The 19,014-nt window shown below is 42.6% G+C and overlaps 2 protein-coding genes across 6 annotated transcripts in view; both read left to right on the plus strand.

Annotated features, from left to right (window-relative positions):
* Acap2 (ArfGAP with coiled-coil, ankyrin repeat and PH domains 2) overlaps window positions 1–13,799 on the plus strand; it is a 123,114-nt gene extending 109,315 nt beyond the window's left edge. For 4 of the 5 annotated variants that reach the window (XM_087901607.1, XM_087901613.1, XM_087901608.1 and 1 more), the window contains 3 exons: window positions 1,944–2,054; window positions 3,888–3,949; window positions 9,549–13,799. In XM_087901607.1, the coding sequence (XP_087757733.1) occupies window positions 1,944–2,054; window positions 3,888–3,949; window positions 9,549–9,649 (274 nt within the window). In that variant the 3' untranslated portion in view covers window positions 9,650–13,799. Of the gene's footprint in view, window positions 1–1,943; window positions 2,055–3,887; window positions 4,283–9,548 lie in introns of those variants that run through there. The other variant, XM_087901616.1, reaches the window with a different exon arrangement.
* Window positions 13,800–18,305: 4,506 nt separating this feature from the next.
* Window positions 18,306–19,014, plus strand: part of Xxylt1 (xyloside xylosyltransferase 1) — a 140,224-nt gene continuing 139,515 nt past the window's right edge. Inside the window, exon 1 of the mRNA XM_048453972.3 lies at window positions 18,306–18,870. Coding sequence (XP_048309929.2) covers window positions 18,370–18,870 — 501 coding nt within the window. The 5' untranslated portion in view covers window positions 18,306–18,369. The remainder of the gene's footprint in view (window positions 18,871–19,014) is intronic.

The raw sequence follows: 19,014 nt of genomic DNA on the forward strand, positions 1-19,014 counted from the left end.
GATTTTGGATATTATGTAGCATTTGTAAAAGAGGGCAAAAATTAAAGATTCTCATTCGGAAGAAAAGCCATGATCAGTGTTCTAGCTTGCTTTCTGTCGTTGGGATAAACAGCCCGGCCAAAAGGAACCTGTGCAAGGAAAGGGTTTATTTGGCTTACACTTCATGTCACACACAGCTCCTGAGTGAGGGAAACCAGGGAAGGAACTTGAATGTGGAGGAAGGAACTGAACCAGAGACCACAGAGGAACACTGCTTACTAGCTTGCTCAGTTTGCTTTTTTTTTTTAAAAAAAAATATTTAAAAATTTTTTATTTCTTATATTATGTGTGAACATCCGTGTGTGTATATGCATGAACACAGTGCCCGAGGAGGCCAAAAGCATGAAGTCCCCTTGGATCTGGAGGTGAATATAAACGGTCTGATGTGGGTGCTTGGAATTGAACTCAAGTCCTATGCAAGAACAATGTGTGCTTTTAATTGACAAGCTGTATCTTCAGCCCTCAGCTTGCTTTCTTACGCAGTCCAGGTCTAACTGCCTACGGATAGCATCATCCACAGTGGAAGGGGGTCCTTCTGCCTCAATAAGCAATCAAGGCAGGTCCCCACAGACTTGCCCATAGGGCAATCTTACAGGGCAGCTTTTCAACCAAAGTTCCCTCTTTCAGAAGACTCTAGTTTGTGTCAACTTGACACTAAAAACTAACTAGTATAAATAGTGTACCGATATAAACTAGCCAGTATAACTAGTGTACAGACATAAACTCATCAGAATAGCTAGTGTATATACTACAGTGTAGCTAGTGTTAGATATTAACTAACCAATATTGCTAGTGTACAGATATAAACTAACCATCATAACTAGTGTACAGATACAAACTAACTAGTGTACAGATATTAAATACAATGCTCATTTTAATCTTGGTATGTCAATAAATTGACCAGCTTTCTACCTGGCTTCCTCTATTGCTGAAGTTGTGGTATTTCGTTTGTTTCCCAGCTGAAGTTTATACATGTGTACATACATTCTCTACACATCCTTATTTTGGGAGAACTTATAACTTTGGAATTTCTAGGTTTTCCTTAAGATGCTTAGTCCCGGCATTAACTAAGTTCTTTATTTAAGGTAACTGACATTGAAGCCATAAATTATAAATTATTTATTAGGAACAGTAATGCCATGAAAGTGGACTTCCTGTTAGAAGGTGCTAATGAAGTGAGATGTTGACTTTATTCAAACAGTTGGAGTCATTGTAAATCAGATATCTCAGAGCTTCCAGTTACTCCTGGATAAGCATGACGCTGATTTTAAACGGAGTTAATGGCATCTTTTGGTTCATTGTCACTTGTTTTCTTTATCATCAGACAATCAGTTTAGTAACTTAATCATGAAAGCTTCTCTATGGTAAAACACAGTAGTATTTGCTTCATCTTTTATAGTTGCCTAAATTGTGTTAGTTTTTCTCATTTATTTCACAGACCCCACTTACTCATTTTTTCATATATGTTTAAAAATGTGACTATCTTCAAGTTAAGAATATTTGTGTAGCATAATGGGAGGATTGCTGCCTACTTTCTTCTGTTGTAGTGTGATTATTGTAATGTTTACATTGTCTTAGTTTCCACCATTCGTAGCCTTGTGTGATATTTTTTTCTGTTGTCAGTATCTCTGTATAGCTTTTAAAGATACTTGCTGATGATAGAGGTGGTGATTATATGTTCCACTTTGTTATGAGCACCAGATTATCTAAGATAATGAAGATTATTTGGGACTTGTAAAGATCTCAGTTGGCTTCTATTATTGAAGTCTATTCATTGACGATTGTGGAATGCATTAAGAATTTTCTAATAAAATGTTAAGTTAGGTAGACCTTTTTATTTTTGAAGATGAATATGGATATTTTTCATCTTGGCACTGTCTGAAAAATGCTGTTCCTTTAAACAGGCAGGTGTGTTTATTCCTAAAGCGAGGTGCCAATCAACATGCCACTGATGAAGAGGGGAAGGACCCTTTGAGCATAGCTGTGGAAGCAGCCAATGCTGACATAGTAACCTTGTAAGTGCCTCCTTTGTACTTATTTCCTGCACTATATGTTATTTGTACAAATAGTCCTGGCTGTCCTGGAACTTGCTATGTAAACCAGGCTGGCCTTGAACTCTCAGAGATCTTATTCCCTCTGCCTCAAAAGTGCTGGGATTAAAGGCATATACCATCATGCCCAGCTCTGTAGGAGATTTAAACTCAGTGTTTTGTCTGTGCCATTCCTTTAAGGATACTGGATGTGGCAAGCGCTTTAAAATGCACAGGTTCATTTGTCTTCACAGCAACTCTGTGAGGACTCTATTTTTTTTTTCAGTCCCTCTTTATAGGTAAAGAAGCTAAGCCTCAGATAATTTGAAAAATTAATAAATGTTAGATCTAGGACTTCACTCCTGAATTTCTACTCTAATGCCTGGACTCATGGCCACTTTTGCTGTACTGCCACAGCAGTAGAAACATAAGCCATGGCTACCCCCAAATGCTCTTCCCTGCTAGTACAGCAGGAGGCGTGGGGTGGGGTGGGTGGAGCAATGGGCAGTTTTAGTCTACCCTGTCATGGAGCTGGAGGGACAGCAGCCATTTAAACGCATGCTCATATGGACAGACACGAATAGATGGTTTTGAATGTTGGGTTTCCTGTGGTGTTCAGTAGGTTTGCATGTTAGGTCAAAGCAGCGTGCTATGCTTAGAACCTAGAAGTGTGATGCTGTCAGCCATGCTTCATTTCCTGAAACTAACGGAAACAAGTTTAAGTCATGTGATTATTCCATTCTGGGCAAATGGAAGCTGAGACTTGGCGATCCCTCTCCTCTTGAGTAGAAACATGCCTAGTCTTGGTGCTCTCAGTTCAGAGAAGCCTCGTGGCTGCTTTGAACCCCTGCTCCCAGCCTCCCGTGGCACAGGCCGTGGAGGAGCTGCTGTTGCCGTAAAGGCAGCTGTGAAGTCAGCAGTCAAGACAATGCCCTACAAACATGCCCCCGACCAGTCTGATCCAGACAGTTCCGAGTTCAGGACTCTCCCAGGTGACTCAGAGTCAAGTTGACAACTGAAGCCAGCTAGGAAGGCTCCCCTTTCAGAGAATCCACGTAGCAAGGGGATGCTTAGGAGCCCGCCTTAATCCCCGGGGTGAGCGGAGAGCGGAAGGCAGTGCCAGTACCGCTGCTGCTGCTGCTCCTGACAGCACTCAGAGGAGAGTGCCAGCTCTGGGAAGGCCCCAGGTGATGTGGTGGCCAGAAGGACAAGCAGGCACCACAAAGAGTACTTTTAGTGGTGCCGGGTTTTTGTTTTCAGAAAGAGAAGAAATGCTTGCTTTCTTAATCCAATGTTACCTGCCTACCACTGCGAGGATTAGTAACCTCCAAAGAGTGTATGACCAGTATGGTGACCTTGGGAAAATGTTGGTGACCTTAGTCATTTACCACAGTGCTCGTATCAAAGTCTATTTCCATTGTTTGGGAGGAGCACGTTGCTCATGTGTTGGGAATGCTCGCACTCAGGGTAAGCTAGTGAGCTAGGACAGGCTGGCGCTCCCATGCTGCAGAGGCAGTGATTCCCTCCAGTTGCCGTAGGAGTTAGGCATCCTCTGCATCCTGGAGGACATGGGCTGTTAGAAGTGCTGTAGGCACCTGCTTTCATAAGAAACACTTTACTGTCTGCTCGTAAGAATGATATGGATGGAGGTGAGGTGAATTGTGCACTGCAGAGTGAGAAACGGGGTTTGTCTTCCCAACTGATGCTGGTAAGGGAGTAGTCCTGTCATTCTGCCGGCATACTACCTGCCTATGTAAGCCGTTTGTTTATGAGTACTTGTGTTACTTCCTCTAAGAGCTCCTTCTTCTTGAATTTTAGGTTACGTTTAGCAAGAATGAATGAAGAAATGCGGGAATCGGAAGGACTTTATGGACAGCCAGGTCAATATTCTACTAATAATCATACTGAAATGCAGTATAAAAAATGCATTCAGGAATTTATCAGTTTACAATTGGAAGATTCATAGCTCCTTAGCTAACTAATGTGTTGTTATAGAGATTTTATAATGTACCTGTAAATTGTGAGTTGTTAGCGGCTGGACCTACCGAATTCTTGGGTGGCTAATCCTGGACCTTCACACACTCGGACATGCTTCTGTTTCAGTACACTTCACTTACTGTATCCAGTCAGCTCTGCCTGCTGGCATCCTTATCTGCTGTACAGATGTCTTCCACACGCGCTCCAGCAACACGCGTGACAACGGACTGTGTGCTGCGGAGGCGGCAGGAGAGCAGTTTCAGAAGGAATTCTTCCTCCCTCCCTCCCTCCCTCCCTCCCTCCCTCCCTCCCTCCCTCCCTCCCTTCCCTCTTTCACTCCCCCTCCCTCCCCCTTCCTCCGTCCCTCTCCCCCTTTCTCTCTCTTTTCCTTTCCTTTTTTTTTTTTTAAACAGGATTTCTCTCTGGCTGTTCTGGAACTTGCTTTGTAGACCAGGCTGGCCTCAAGCTCAGAGATAGATCCACCTGTCTCTGCTCCCCGAGTGCTGGGATTAAAGGCGTGTGCCACCACCGCCCAGCTTCAGAAAGAGTTCTTGTTAGCTGTCCAGCGAATATAACAAAATGGGGTTCTTTTTGTTATTCAGGGAATTTCTATACATTGTGTTCAGGGAAAATAAAACAAATTTATGTGTTTTGTATATAAAAAAGTTAGTGTGGAAAATACCAGGAGAAGTTTATTGATGAGTTTTATATTCTAATCTAAGAATGAGTTGAAGATTTAAAGTAAACCTTTACCAGTAAGTTAAAGTCCACAGTGGGTATAGAATTAGTTTCAAGGCTGAAAAAGTTTGTCTGTAGCTTTGCCCCAGGCAGTTGTACCCTATTTGCTGCAGTGAGTAGATGTATTTAGAGCAATGTTTTGTGAACCTGATGGCTAGGTAGACTTTCTAGAAAAATCTCAGTTCATGACCACTGCAGTCTTCATCTCGAGTGGTTTCCACTTGAGTCGTGGTGTGAAGGAAAGGAAGAAAAGCTGATCAGATTCCGCTGTTTTGAGGGAAACGTGCTACTTAGACAGCGTCACAAGAAGGACATTGCTTTCTACTTCATGAATTTGAGTATATGCATTGCTTATCTGTTTTAAATGCATACACATATTACTAAACATTTCAGGAATTCATGACTAAAGTACTTACAGACATTCACTTTGCAGTGAGAATATTTCATTTTATAAAAATGAATACTTATATTATCTTTAAAGTGGCCTGGTAAAATCCTCTCTCCTTCCTGTTGAACTCTGTTTTGAATTTATGTTAACGTCAGCCACTTCCTTCATTTTGACTGCAGTAATCTCTATCAGTGCGAGGCCATTTTTTTTCTCAGAGGACTGTATTTACTAGCTATGTTTGGCCTGATGTAATAGGGAAGGAAAAAGGCCCCGGGTCAGATGCGTACTTCTAATCTAGGGCGGTTCACTTTAATCCTGTGGATCACTGCTGAGTCAGGATGTTCTGAGATGTCAGTGTTCTTATTATGGGGGAGACTCAGCACTAACTCTGGATCTTGCCCATGTGTTTCAAAGTTGAATGTTAGATCTTGAATAAGTTCTAATTTTGTAACAGATATCTTTAAATGATAGTATTACTAGGCCTTTTCTGAGGCCTTTGTGTTTAAGCACTTTAAATAAAAATCAATGAAAGACCATGAGCTGGCATTTGTGAGGTAGCAGGGAACTACAAGATTGTGAACGGAGGGACATTTGTGTTTTTCTGAAGTTGTAGATGGGTAGCTGTTGAGCCAGCTGCACCTTTCTTAAGGCGCTTGCTACAAGCCGCCCAGATGGTGAGCCACAGGTCAGAGGTCAGCGATCCATTTGCTCTGCAGTTGGGAATTTGCAAGGGCAGGACCTTTCTTTTTCTCCTCTAGTTCTGCCCAAGTTCCTGAATTTCTTCTGGGACATCCAGGAGTGCTCAGACGCCTCTTTCACTGTGGTCTATGTGCAGGTTTATATATAAATATAGGGACTTCCAGGTATCAATAGGAAAATCATTTTTTTCTTAGTTTTAATAAAAATCCAAAAACAGACCCCACTTTAAGACTTAAAAAATTGGCAAATTTTAATTTAGAATTCTGCCAACCACGCCAGGTGAAAAATAAGATGTAAAAACCTATTTGAGAAACATCTTGGAAAAAATTTGGTTTTTGAACTCAATATCAGGGTCCAGAGTTTGAAGGTGAATGCTTCATTAGTGCGGTGTGGTGAGGTGTCGCAACAGACAAAGCTGCTCTCTGCCCTTCCTCCTTTCCCCTCTGAGTCCTGGCAGAGCAGAATGTGCCGGCCTGGACAGCCACAGAGCAGATATATCCCCCCCCCCCCCCCCCCCAACAGAGCAGGCATGCTGGCCCGACAACCGCTCCTCATTTTCTCTCTGCATCTTACTGTATTTTCTTTGCCTGACTTCTTTATCATTAGCAATAGGAGGGAAGCAGCAGAGCTTTGAGCAGTTCGGAGGTACAGAAATTGTCAGTCTTTTCATAGTGACGGGTCCACTATTTAGAGGACTTGGTTAAAATGCTTGGCAATCAGGGGCTTCTAGGAAACCCCGTTTCTAAACGTGGGTCTACAGTCCCATGGACACACTTTTTTTGCAGGCAGTATTAAGAGCACACAGCTTCCGAAGGAAGGTGGGTTCTTTGCGCAGCTTTTGAGAACTCTTAGGAGACCTGGCTGGGCGAGGTAATGTGGTGGGAATTCAGTATGTGCTTCCTGCCTCTGCTCTGGGTCTCTTGAGGGCTGGCAGGTTCTCAGCGAACAGAGACTCGCTGCCTTAGGGAGCCACTCTGGTCATGTGAGCTGTGGCTTCTGGGACCTAGCCAGTCTTTGTAGAAGGAAAGTATTCCCAGCCAAAAGGGGCGTGTTGATGCCTGTGTTCCCAGAGAGCGGGTGTCACATCCTCTGAGAGTTTTCATTTCAGTAGTGAGGCCACTGAACCTTGCCTGTCACGCTGATGGCTGTACTGAGGAGCATTCTGAATGCCAAAAACCAAAGGGGTTTTAAACCGGCAACGCAAACACAGCGGCCTGTATTTTAAAAATTCAGAATTGTTCAGGCACACAAAAAACTCGAACTTTCTGAATGGGGAAAAATATGATTAAGTAATTTAAAGAATATGCTTAGTTGTTTTGTAGTAAGCTGTTCTGTGTATTAATAGGAAGATTCCAGGACAATGTATTCTGGAATCTTGTTTATGTGTTCTAGTTCAAACAAATTAGTTTTGCCTCGGGGAAATATTCAAGTGATTAAAATTCTCCTTAAAGTTTAGATAATGAAGTTCACTTTGTGTCGACTATTTTAAGTAAATCACTATTGTTGTTTTGGACAGCACATTGTGAGGCCTAAGGAAGGTAGCGTATTAATAGTGCATTATTAATTAAAAAAAACCGAACTTAATGAGTTTTGTGTGTGAAGCTAGAACTTCCTTTTGTATTGTGTGTACTCTCAGCCGTTTGCAGTCAGTGAGACCAATGATTACTACAGCACCACATTCTCCTTCCGTGAATGGAAGGTCTTATAATTAGTTTTGCATGGTACAATGGTTTTACTAAAACTGTACTTGTGTAATATGTGCTAGGTGACTTAAAATCAAACACTAGAAAACCGTAAAGAAAAGCAGCTCGCTATACAGAATATGCATCGCTGAATGTAGAAGCCATACATCACCATTGTACCGCTGTAATACTTGAGAGCACTCACCTGGTGCTATCTGTGAACGACCTGGCGTCTGTGTCTGCTAGACCCGCCTCCCGTTTCTTCCTGAATATATAACGTGTGCCTTTTACGTTCCTTCTGGTGTCGAATGGTAAAACCAATGTGGTATTTTTGTATTATAATCTGCACTTTACACTTTCTTGGAAAGTAAAATCCTAGACTATCTGAATAGTATTTTAAAATATTTATAATGTTTACAATAAATATTTTACATATTTTACTTCAACATCTAAAAAGAGAAAAAAATTAAAGTATTTTGTATGGTTTATTAATTGTTATTTAATGTTGTGCTCCTCAGTTTATTTCGTGTTCTGTGGGATGGCCAAGCACAGGAGTAGGCTGTAGCTTGTCACACTCTGACTGGACGGTCTGCCCAGCTCCAGTGGACTGGCTTTTAGTGTGCTCCGGCCGGGTGTCGGGAGTCAGCTCTCACCTCCAGCCAGCCTGTTAAATTCTCTTCTCACTGTATTTTCTTGTTTTAAAGTAGATTGCTTAGGGTTAACTGATTTCTGTCATGGTTCAGTTTCCCAGATTTTAATAAATTGCTTTTTACATAGACTGAATATTTAAAGTACTACATATTAAGAGTATCAAAGCCTTTTTATTAAAATTCTTACGTTATGATTTTAGGTCTTTTAAATAGATTTTTACCTGGCCCCCTCAGTATTTTTCTAATTCTCTAGCTTTTGGTACGACATCTCTGTGCTTTATAATCTCGCTTTGTAAGACTTAGAGAGCTTATTGTGCTGTTGACAAGATGTGTGATAATGAGATTGTTGTAAGATGGGATGCAGGTTATCTCAGAGGATCTAATGATTAAACCATGTGATGACAAGAATCTTATAAAACAGTATCTTATGCTCATGTGAGAGTAGAATTGCGCCAGGAGTCCGTACCAACGCAGTGTTCGGCTGGAGGTATCATGATGAGCAAGCTATCCTAAAAATAAGATTTCTCCCTTCGAGGGATTAATTTATACGTGTGTATATAGTTCCTTAGTGAGAAAAGTTGTGCCCAGCTTGCCGTATGTCCTCATCTTTAATTTACATTTCTCTAAGAGTGTTGAGGGTTCACACATTTATTCCTCCAATTGTGAATAGATTCTTGGCTATCCTTTCCGATTGCATAACAGTCCTGCTCATGAGTCACCTGACAGTGTGGAGCTCTGGTTTTGCAGTCAGGCTCTGGCCTTGTGATTAGTGAATTTACCGAGCAGCGGGTCAGATGCGTTAGTTCTCAACCTTAGAGGTAGAGGGTATGCGAGCTCCCTTTCACAAACAGCTGTTTCAGCGTAAAGCGCTTCGCTTCGAGCTGAAGACGGTGCAGGAAGCTCTTCGTAGCTGTTGACGGGTTTGTCTCCTTGGTAACCTGCATCCATCAGAACCTTAGCTAGTATTTGGCTTTAGTCATTTCCTTTAACTCTTATTCAACAAAGTATTTTCTTATAAAATGTGCTGTGTACTTCATCTCGTAACCTCTCTTCTTTCGTGTGCTAATGGATGTTTCTTCACATTGCTTTCAAACGCTTGCATCTTGCTCCTCTCTAACTCTGAGCTCCCCTGCGGCACATCTGAGATGCTTCTCTCAGGTATAGCTTCCCTTTCTTACCTACTTTTCTGGTGTTATTTGTAGTTGGCCTTTTTCTTTCCAAAAATGCTCATGGAACAAAACTTGAATGTAATGTACCCTAAGATAGTATGAGTAAAGGGAATGTTGTTCTATTAACACCTTAGCTGTATACATTTTAAAAGTGTCTTTGTTTTACTTTCATGCAGGTGATGAAACTTACCAGGACATTTTTCGTGATTTTTCTCAAATGGCATCCAATAATCCAGAGAAACTCAATCGTTTCCAGCAAGATTCACAGAAGTTCTGAGCCTTTTGAGGGGAAACTATGAAATCTGGTGAATTACTAATGTGTACAACCAAAATCTTACACCTTTTTTTTTTTTACTGCTTTAATTCTACTTGATTTTCGTAGACATTGAATTGTTTGAAAAAAAAATGGTACCCATTCATTGGTATTTTTTGTAAATGAAAACAGATCTCTCATAGTTGGGAAAGGGAGAAATCCACTATAATTCCTCTTTTATTTAAGAAGAAAAAGACTGTTTAACGGGTGTGCTTTTTTATAAAGTTGTATCCAGATCTAAGCCATCTCTTAAGTTCCGAGATGCTTACACTGTTGGGCCCGTGCACCCTTTGCTTTGGGTAGTGCACTGTTTCTCCCCAGGAACACTCAGTCACTATGTCTGCATCAAGTGGGAGCCAGTTCGCTTACCTGTATCAAGGATGTGTCTTTTCTCCAGCTTCGCTGATAACTGTTGGTGGATTAGAAATATGTATGTGCATTTTCCGATAGCTTAGCTGTGGTACCCACCGTATATGATGTCACTGCTAGGACTAGTGAGGATGCCCCTCCTTTGCTCAGAGATGCCATTGCACGACAGGACTTTAGCAAACATGGTGACTGGACAGTAGACCACACTTTAGTCTTTAGACTTATTTCATCTTGTGGTGCAAAGGAGCTCATTTTTTTTTTCTTCTTTCAGTTACCGTAAGACTCCCAGCTCAATTTTTATTGTTGGGTTGATTTCCTAAAACCTTGAAAGATCATAAGTGCAATAAAACTGTATTTCAGAAGTTGACTATTGCAAAATTGGGCTTTCATCAAAACATGGTGATTTCAAAGATAATGTAGGTCATTTTATATTTGGAATTATCCATTTTAAGATATATATATGCATATTTACTATTACTCCTGGTGAAAGAAAAATCTCCATGTAAAAGAAGAAAAAGCTAATTTTTTTCTGTTTATACTAAAATTTACCAGCAATAAATTCCTTTTATTTTTTCTACATTTATCTTGTTTACTATACAACAGTATACATTCTTTTAAATTGTATCCTGTATATAGCTTTAGAGTTAAGTAAAATATGTCATTGACCTTTGAGTTCCAAAATTACGAGTATGTGATACAGTTTGGTCAGATTCCAGCTCTGATTGACATGTCTTGTCAAAGTATGGAATGAATAAATAATTGCCTTGTGGTTCATTTCCAGCACTGTTGATGACATTTAATCTTTTAGAGATTGTATGTAAGTAGCATTGATACTCAGCTTCACAGAAACATTTTTAAATGTGTGTGTGTGTGTGTGTATATATATATATATAAAATTATAGTCAATTAAATAAAAATTTTTAACATTTCCCCCACAGTATGTAGAGCGTTACTTTGATTAAATATGAAATCTGAATCTAAGCAGAAATCATACTGAGATAAATTCTCAACACAGATACGGTCCCCTGGTTCAGCCCTATTGCAAGCATATCATGCTTATTTAGTAAGTCCCCACACGTTAGAGATAAAGATCTGCTGTGATTTGTGCCTGAGGAAGTGCAAACTTCCACGGGATGGAAGGAATTTTGTCTTTCCTGTCTCACCTCAAACTTGCAGGTCATCTGGCCTTGTAGGTATTTTGTTAAAGGCAAAAGTCTAATTTTAATTGGTGCGTGTTTTGACGTATTCAAGGAAGAGCAGACTAAGGAGAGGACGAGAGGGAAAAAGCCCACCTCTTCTCCCCAGTGCTTGTTCTGGGTCGCTGTGGAGTGCCTGCCTCGCCTGTGGTGGTGCAGATGGGCATCCCTCTCAGCTGCTGGGGACAGTCCTCTGGACCTGTCTGCCTCCCTCCTGACTTGTGTCAGAAGTCCTTGGTGTGATAGTTAGTAGTGTCTGCTGCCCTTTAATGGCTACAGTGTTTTTGAAATAAGCCCTAAAGATTCAAGGGTGTGTGAAATGCCTTAAAGTGTGGTTCTGATTATCTTCAGAAAAAAGCTTCATCTTTTCTGATCGCATGGAGCCTGGCAATGCAAGAACATGTTTATTTGGCTTACTTAATTTTCTTAACGTGCTGAGAAATTGATTGACAGAAAGGAATGGAGTCTAGCAAGGCTTTAAATTTATATCATGAAGTAGATTGGCTCTTAGGTGAGGTTTGCTGTGTTCACAAATAGCTTTATGTGGCGTGTTGTGAAGTATTCCATACAGAAGGAGAGATGACTATACACACTCAAGGCCGCTCTTTCCGGCTGCTCTGTGTCCGTGTTCTCTGCAGGGCAGACATGCTGAGAATTTGATTCCTTTTTGTTGTTGTTGTTGTTTTTCGAGACAAGGTTTCTCTGTAGCTTTGGAGCCTGTCCTGGAACTAGCTCTTGTAGATCAGGCTGGCCTCAAACTCACAGAGATCTACCTGCCTTTGCGTCTCTAATGCTGGGATTAAAGGCGTGCACCACTACAAGTTTGATTCTTTATTATTAGCCTGTTCACTCTCTTTCATGCTCTCATTAATGGAAAAAAATTGGATTACTGCCAAAATAAGAACAGAGGTACTATGAAGGATTCACAAAATGTAACTTTAACACGGGCATGGATAAAGGTGATCGAGTAGCCATTCCCCAGGCTTCACTGCGACACTTACTCGTTTAACATTTCCAAGATTTCAAATTCATTTTCAGTGCAGTCCTTGGAAATGAAAAGCTTCCAGCATTACAGGGTGCCTAACTGATGGATGCTGGTGTCTGCCGTAGTGTCGCGAACTGTGGTGTTTACTTCCCCCAAAGTAATCCAGCTTGTATTTTAGCATGTCACAGGTGCATCCTGGGGGGGGGGGATTATATACTTAATTTTAGAGAATTTAAGTTTGTGATCATGTTAGCAGTGTTTAAAAATACATTTTTATGCATATTAGATATGATCATGAACCAAGTTGTTTTCTTTAAAACTAAACTTGCTACCCACTCTGAATAATTGGACATTCCTAGACCACTCATTCTCAGGTCAACTTTCTGTGTTGCTGCATTTTTTTTTTTTTAAATGAAATCTTATGTCCATAATAGCTTTAGTGCACATCCTTCTTGGATCCAGGGCTCCTCACAAATAAAGCGAATGACTGAAACAGAGGGAACCTCTAAAGTCTTCCTTTGTGTACCTTTCCTGGCTGTGAGTGTCCTGCCCCCGGAGGCTTGCAGGAGGACATCTGCAGTCTTAGCCCACGAGCAGCAGCCTGGCCCGGGGCTTCATCCCAGCCCCGTCTTGTTTTCCAGAGATTGGCCCTTGCTGTTAGCTGGGGGCCGAGCTGACCCATGGTCTGGCTCTGACATAAGCCCCGAAAGCACTGTGTCCTGAGAGGATTGGTATCACTGTGAAGTAGCAGCTTTCCCTGAGTTTGATAAGAGGCTCCAGAAACATGGGAGAACCTCATTGTCACATTTAAAGGACTAGATTGGAATTTGAAAGCATCAAATTATAAGAAAGTCTGCATTTTGTACAATAGCAAACATTAATAAAAGCCAAATATTATAAAGTTAAACTCACTTTTTATTAACTTTTTGATGTCATAACCATAGAAAGGACTTGGATTCAGTCTGGCTGAGTCCTGACACCTAGAAGGATGTTTTGTGGGCATCTTTGTCTGTTTACATAGATGGGGATCATGTGGACAAAGGAAGATTTGATTAACTAGAATTTTTCTTTGCATTGATCTTCTCACTATCTTATTTTCTAGAATTTTCTCATTCCCCAACCCTATTTTGGGTATTAATTTTTAACAGGGAAAGCTTGCTGTGCTATCAAGTTGTTAGCACCTTTTCATACGAAAGGCTAAAGGGTAACTTCTGGAAATGACAAACTCCTTTTTAAAAATATCTGTTTACGTGCTTTGTGATATTTCTGGGTCATTCCGGTCGTAAAGACTGATCACATGTACCATTTCTTGCTACCTGTGAAAAGGATTTTAAGAATGTATAACCAACACTCCATTAGTTTTTATTAGTGTGTAGAAGATTTGTATCTAATTCATGAATGTAGTTTTTCGGTAGTTTGTCATTGTAAATGGAGCAAAGTACATTATCTTTATAGTTATTCTAAAATGTACATTATGTAAGAATTGTAAATATACTTGATTACTTTGTATGCTGAAAATTTACAATAATAAGTCAATAAAAATATCTCACTTCTGGCACAGTCACTGTGATGCTCAGATTTTTTTTTGAACTGTGTGGTGACCAGTCTAACATCTGCTCTAGTTAAAGTCCAGGCTGACTCTCCGACCCTTCCAAGGAATGGCGTTCATGTTGATCCTGTTTACTGATTACTTCCATTCAGAAAAACATTTTGATCCTTTAAATATTCTCTTCTTGCTGATTTCAGAGACACTGTAGCCCTTGCTTCATGAACTAAAGACCACGAGAGACAGTCTTGACTCTTCTGCTTCTCCCCATTATGGTTGATATGTTTGTTGGCGATCCTAATCTTGGCAGCACACTATAGCCCATCCTTTCATTAAAACAAAACCCTGCTCCCATGTGAATGGGGCCGAGGGAAAGGAGCGCTGAACCGCGGAACTGGAAGCGAAGCTCGGCTTTCACAGTTAGTTCAGAGCAGATACAGACTCCCCAAGTGACCTGCCCTACAAACCCGCTTCTCAAATTAAAGGTGGGTTGAAAAGAGAACCCACCCAAGTGTTTTAGAAGGCAAACAGCCTGTTTCTTTTCTTATTGTGGAAAAGAGTCCATCTTCACTGCAAAGATAAAGTTTAAGTAACTGAAAAGGGCTAGGTGTGATGGCATGTGCTTGGAATCTCAGCACACTGGGAGTTGGAGGCAGGGGAGTTGGAGGCAACATGAGCCCAACTCCAAACAAGCAATCAGTAATGTCACTCAGAAAACAAGACTCAAGTAAAAGAAAAATCGTCTGCAATTCTGTCACCTACCTGTGCTGTCCAAAAAAAGCCACCTGTGGCTTTATTTATGTTTATTTCATGTGCATATGTGTGCATGCTTATGTGTTTGTGGGTGCATCTATGTGCAGGTACGGAGAATAGTGCATCCTTGGATTCCAGTCTGCCTCAGGCACAGTTTATATTTGTAACATGACGGGGCCTGCTTGTTGGGGTTTCTGTCTGCCCGGTACCCCACAACCGGCAAGTCCCAAAGAAAATCACACAGAGTCTACATTAGGTTATAAACTGATTGGCCCATTAGCTCAGTCTTCTTATTAACTAATTTTTACATCTTACGGTAACCCATAATTCTTGTCTGTGTTAGCCATGTGGCTCAGTACCTTTTCCAGCGGGGCAGGTTACATCTTGCTTCTCTGTGGTCTGGGCAGGAATGGAGGAATGGAGTTCCTCCTTCCTAGCCTTCTCCTGTTCTCATTGCCCCGCCTCTGCTTCCTGTCTGGTTGACCTGCCTATACTTTCTGCCTGGCCAATCAGCATTTTATTAAAATACATGATTGACAGAATACAGATAATTCTCCCGCACCATATATTGTTTACTTGAGAAGTCTCTCACTGACCTGGGGCTTGTCAGTTAGACTAGGCTAGAAGGGCAGTGAGCCCCAAGATCTTACCTCTGCCTCCCCCGTGGCAGTGCTGGATATGCCAGCACACCTGACTTTTTGACATGGGTCTTGGTGACCAAACTCACCAAGCAGAAGATTCCTGCTGCTTGTGTGGCAGGCACTCCATTGCCTGAGCTGTTTCCCCAGTCTGCACAAGTCCCTGTTAATCTTGAGAGCTCAGCAGCCACAGGCACCTGGTGTCTGCCGTTCTGGACAGGGTGGATCGTAGAAGTACATTTTGATTTATGCTGCTGAGGAAGCTGCACCCGTGGAGCCCTTCTAGACCTTAGTGTCTTTCCGCACTTACACCGCTGACCATATTGCTTTCTGATCTTCTTTTACTTAGATGGGGAGCATTTAAAAACATGGGTGAGGAATTTCAAATGTGCCAGCGTAATTCAGTAGCCGTGAACTCAAGGGCAGTATTGCTTTGGGTTTCAGCTCCCACTGACACTTCTCTTTTTCCTGAATCAGATTCAAAACATGTCACCAGGAAATCATTGGGTGTGAATCTCTGAAAGAATCTTGTGTAATGATGTAGTGCCCCCTTGAATTATGCAAGACTATCATTTTTCCAGTTGTCTCAAAGATGGTTTTCCCAAGTCACCCCGTACATGTTCATATGTTGCAGTTGGCTAATATGTCTCAAATTTATAGGTTTCCTCTACAGAAAAAACTGTTCACGTGCAGTTGATGAATACATCAGTTATTGTTTGTTTTTGAGTTGACAGTTCCTTGGGTCGTCTTGAACTTGCTCTACAGACTAGACTGGCCTCAAAATCTGCCCACCTCTGAATATTGCCACTTTTAATGACTGCAATATATTTCTTGCCTAAGCACGGGTAATTACTCAATATCCACCTTTTGCTATCATAAATCTAGCTCTTAGAACTAAATAGTTTATATTTAGGAGATAGGACCTCAATCACACAACCATAGGCCTACAACCACACAAGGTAGCCCAAAGCCTACCAGCTAGCTCTGAACTCACAGGCACCGTGATGCCTCAGCCTTCCGAACTGCTGGGATTACAGCTACCACACCTGGCCTCTTATGGCTAAATATTTTAGTATGTTATTATTTCCTTAGAATAAATTCCTAGAAGCGAAAATGCTGGTTTGACGGGTATTTTAAAGGCTTGTTTAGCCTATTGGATACTTGTTCAACCCTGGAAATGGTTGATTAAAGAATAGTATCGACTGTTCATTTAGAGCCTGTTCAAGAAAGATGGACTAGATAGTGTGTAGATGGCTGTCACGAAGTCACTAATGATGTTTGAGCACACACATTAGCAGAAGGAGTTTCGAGACTATAATCCATGCTCTGAAGTAGATATGAAATGTGCTCTATAGGAAAACCCAGCTCTCTAATATCTGATTAAAAATCATATATTTTAGCCAAAGTTAAGCTTAACTCTAGAGTTACTGCGCATATCAGGGTTTTTGTCTATATGGGCATATTACGATATACCCAAGTTTGTGCATTTTAGCTGAGAATAGATCAATGTAAGGGAAAATAGCAAGTAAAAATTATTGCCAGGTGCTGACAGATCAAGCAATGGAAATTTTGTGCAGAGCATTTGAGTATTTTCTGGACTTCTTAGGTAAAATTTAAATCACTTTATTTCTTTTGCATAAATTAAAGGACTCGAAGTCTGAAAATAAAGCATTAGTTGAAAAAAACGGTAGAATAAGTGCCAGAGGGAAAGCCCACTGCACTGATGGTGTGAATGGGGACTCAGAGGCACAGGCTGCAAAATTATGTGATTATTTAAAGACCTAATAGTACAGATCTGGGGAAGTATTTATAAGTACCCCAGAAAATTTCTGGTTACTAAATTTTTGTCTGTTGGATATTTACACTTATTTTGGTAAATTTAATGTCTTTGAAATATTTATTCAATGTGAGGCACTTTTCAAAACAATGTGTCTTTCATATCTGTGATGGTAGTGTTGGCTTCATTTTCAGAGTAACCAAGTAACTGCTGGGCATGCAATAGCTTGCAGTGGTAGAACTGGCTTGGACTTCCCATCCCGTGAATCCCAGCCTTGGAGGTTTAGAGAGCTACAATGCCGAGCTTGATTTATGCGTCGGAAAGCCCAAGTTTTGGTCATTTGTAATTCCTACATATCATGGAATGGTGGGCATCAGATGGCTACCAACTGTGGTCATACTGCCACCCGGGGTCCCTGGGGTCTGTTTTGGATGGTGGATGCTTTTCGGAAGTGTTGCTCTGATGGAAAAGGGCTGAGCTGGAAATGCTTGTGATGCTGGGACAGGTGAGCACCGTCCACACGGAAGAACAGCGTGTCATAAATGTGGGATTTTCGTACGTTTTCACCTCTACCTCTTTCAAGTATGCAGAAGTTTACTTCAGAACGCTGATGATAATCACGTCTTAGAAATTTGAAGTTAATGAACTTTTGTCCATCTGGTGTTGTCTGACTGATTAGGGTTAAAACGACTACAGGCTAGTTACTTCAGTAAGCCCCAGTTAAAAATTTTCAAAAACTTTCTGGGACATTTCGGGCTTTCCGTTGAGGATTTCAAGTTAATTAAACAATATTGATGCTCCTCAGGGACTCCCTGAAGGGAGTATGATGTTTTGGACAGCGAGGTCCCTCTGCTGGCCGCACATATTCTCTGGGCTATACCAGAGGTGCGAACTGGGATGGCGAAGCCATTTTCATTTGGGGTGTTGTAAACTTCTGTGTGAAACAGGAAGGAACTTTCTGGTTTAAATGTTTTGGCTCCAGCTAGTTTCTTAAAAGGCGGGAGAGGCAGCGAAAGCTTCTAAAAAACAAGAAGAGAAATGTGAAGAAAAGTTAACGTTTTCGAGTTCTGCATTTATGAGTTTGAGTTCAATATTATCCTACGTTGGGGTGTAATTTCAAGACCCAGCCTAGCAGATATTTCCCTCCCTAGCCCCCTGAGCCGAGCAGGTCGACCCTGTCTAGTTTTTAGCTGGTCTCAAGCCAGGCGGCCAAACTACAAAGGGGCCATCTCGAATCTAATCCCTCGGAACCTAGGACCTAGCGGGGCCTGCAGTGGCTCCGCCTTTCAGGCAGCCACGCTCACGATTGGCTCGGGGCAGCGCGGCCCCGCCCCCGCCATGGCCGCCGCCGGCTGCGGGGCTGGGGGCCCTGGACCGCCGGTGTGATCGGGCCCGGCTGCTGGGCCGAGGGCTGGGGCGCATGGGCCTCCTCCGAGGCGGGGCGGCGTGCGCTCGGGCCATGGCGCGCCTGGGCGCGCTGCGCTCGCACTACTGCGCGCTGTTGCTGGCCGCGGCGCTGGCGGTGTGCGCCTTCTACTACCTGGGCTCGGGCCGGGAGACCTTCTCCAGCGCCACCAAGAGGCTGAAGGAGGCCCGCGCCGGGGCCGCCGCGCCTACGCCGCCTCCGCTGGAGCTGGCCAGGGGCTCCGCGGTGCCGGCTTCGGGCGCCAAGGCCAAGAGCCTGGAGAGCGGCGCGGCCGTGCCGGTGGACTACCACCTGCTGATGATGTTCACCAAGGCGGAGCACAACGCGGCGCTGCAGGCCAAGGCCCGGGTGGCGCTGCGCTCGCTTCTGCGCCTCGCCAAGTTCGAGGCGCACGAGGTGCTTAACCTCCACTTCGTGAGCGAGGAGGCCAGCCGCGAGGTGGCCAAGGCCCTGCTGCGGGAGCTCCTGCCGCCCGCCGCCGGCTTCAAGTGCAAGGTGAGCGGTGTGTGGCCCTTGCCTGTACTCTGAGCCGTTTTTGGCGGCTCTGGTGAGCGCTGGCCCCTTCCTATGCCTGTAGTCTGTCTGATTCCCTCCACCTTGCCCGGCGCATGCATAACCAGCACATACATGCCCAGAATG

This window comes from Myodes glareolus, chromosome 2 (assembly GCF_982192425.1).
Source record: "Myodes glareolus chromosome 2, mMyoGla1.1, whole genome shotgun sequence".
NCBI classification, from domain to species: domain Eukaryota; kingdom Metazoa; phylum Chordata; class Mammalia; order Rodentia; family Cricetidae; genus Myodes; species Myodes glareolus.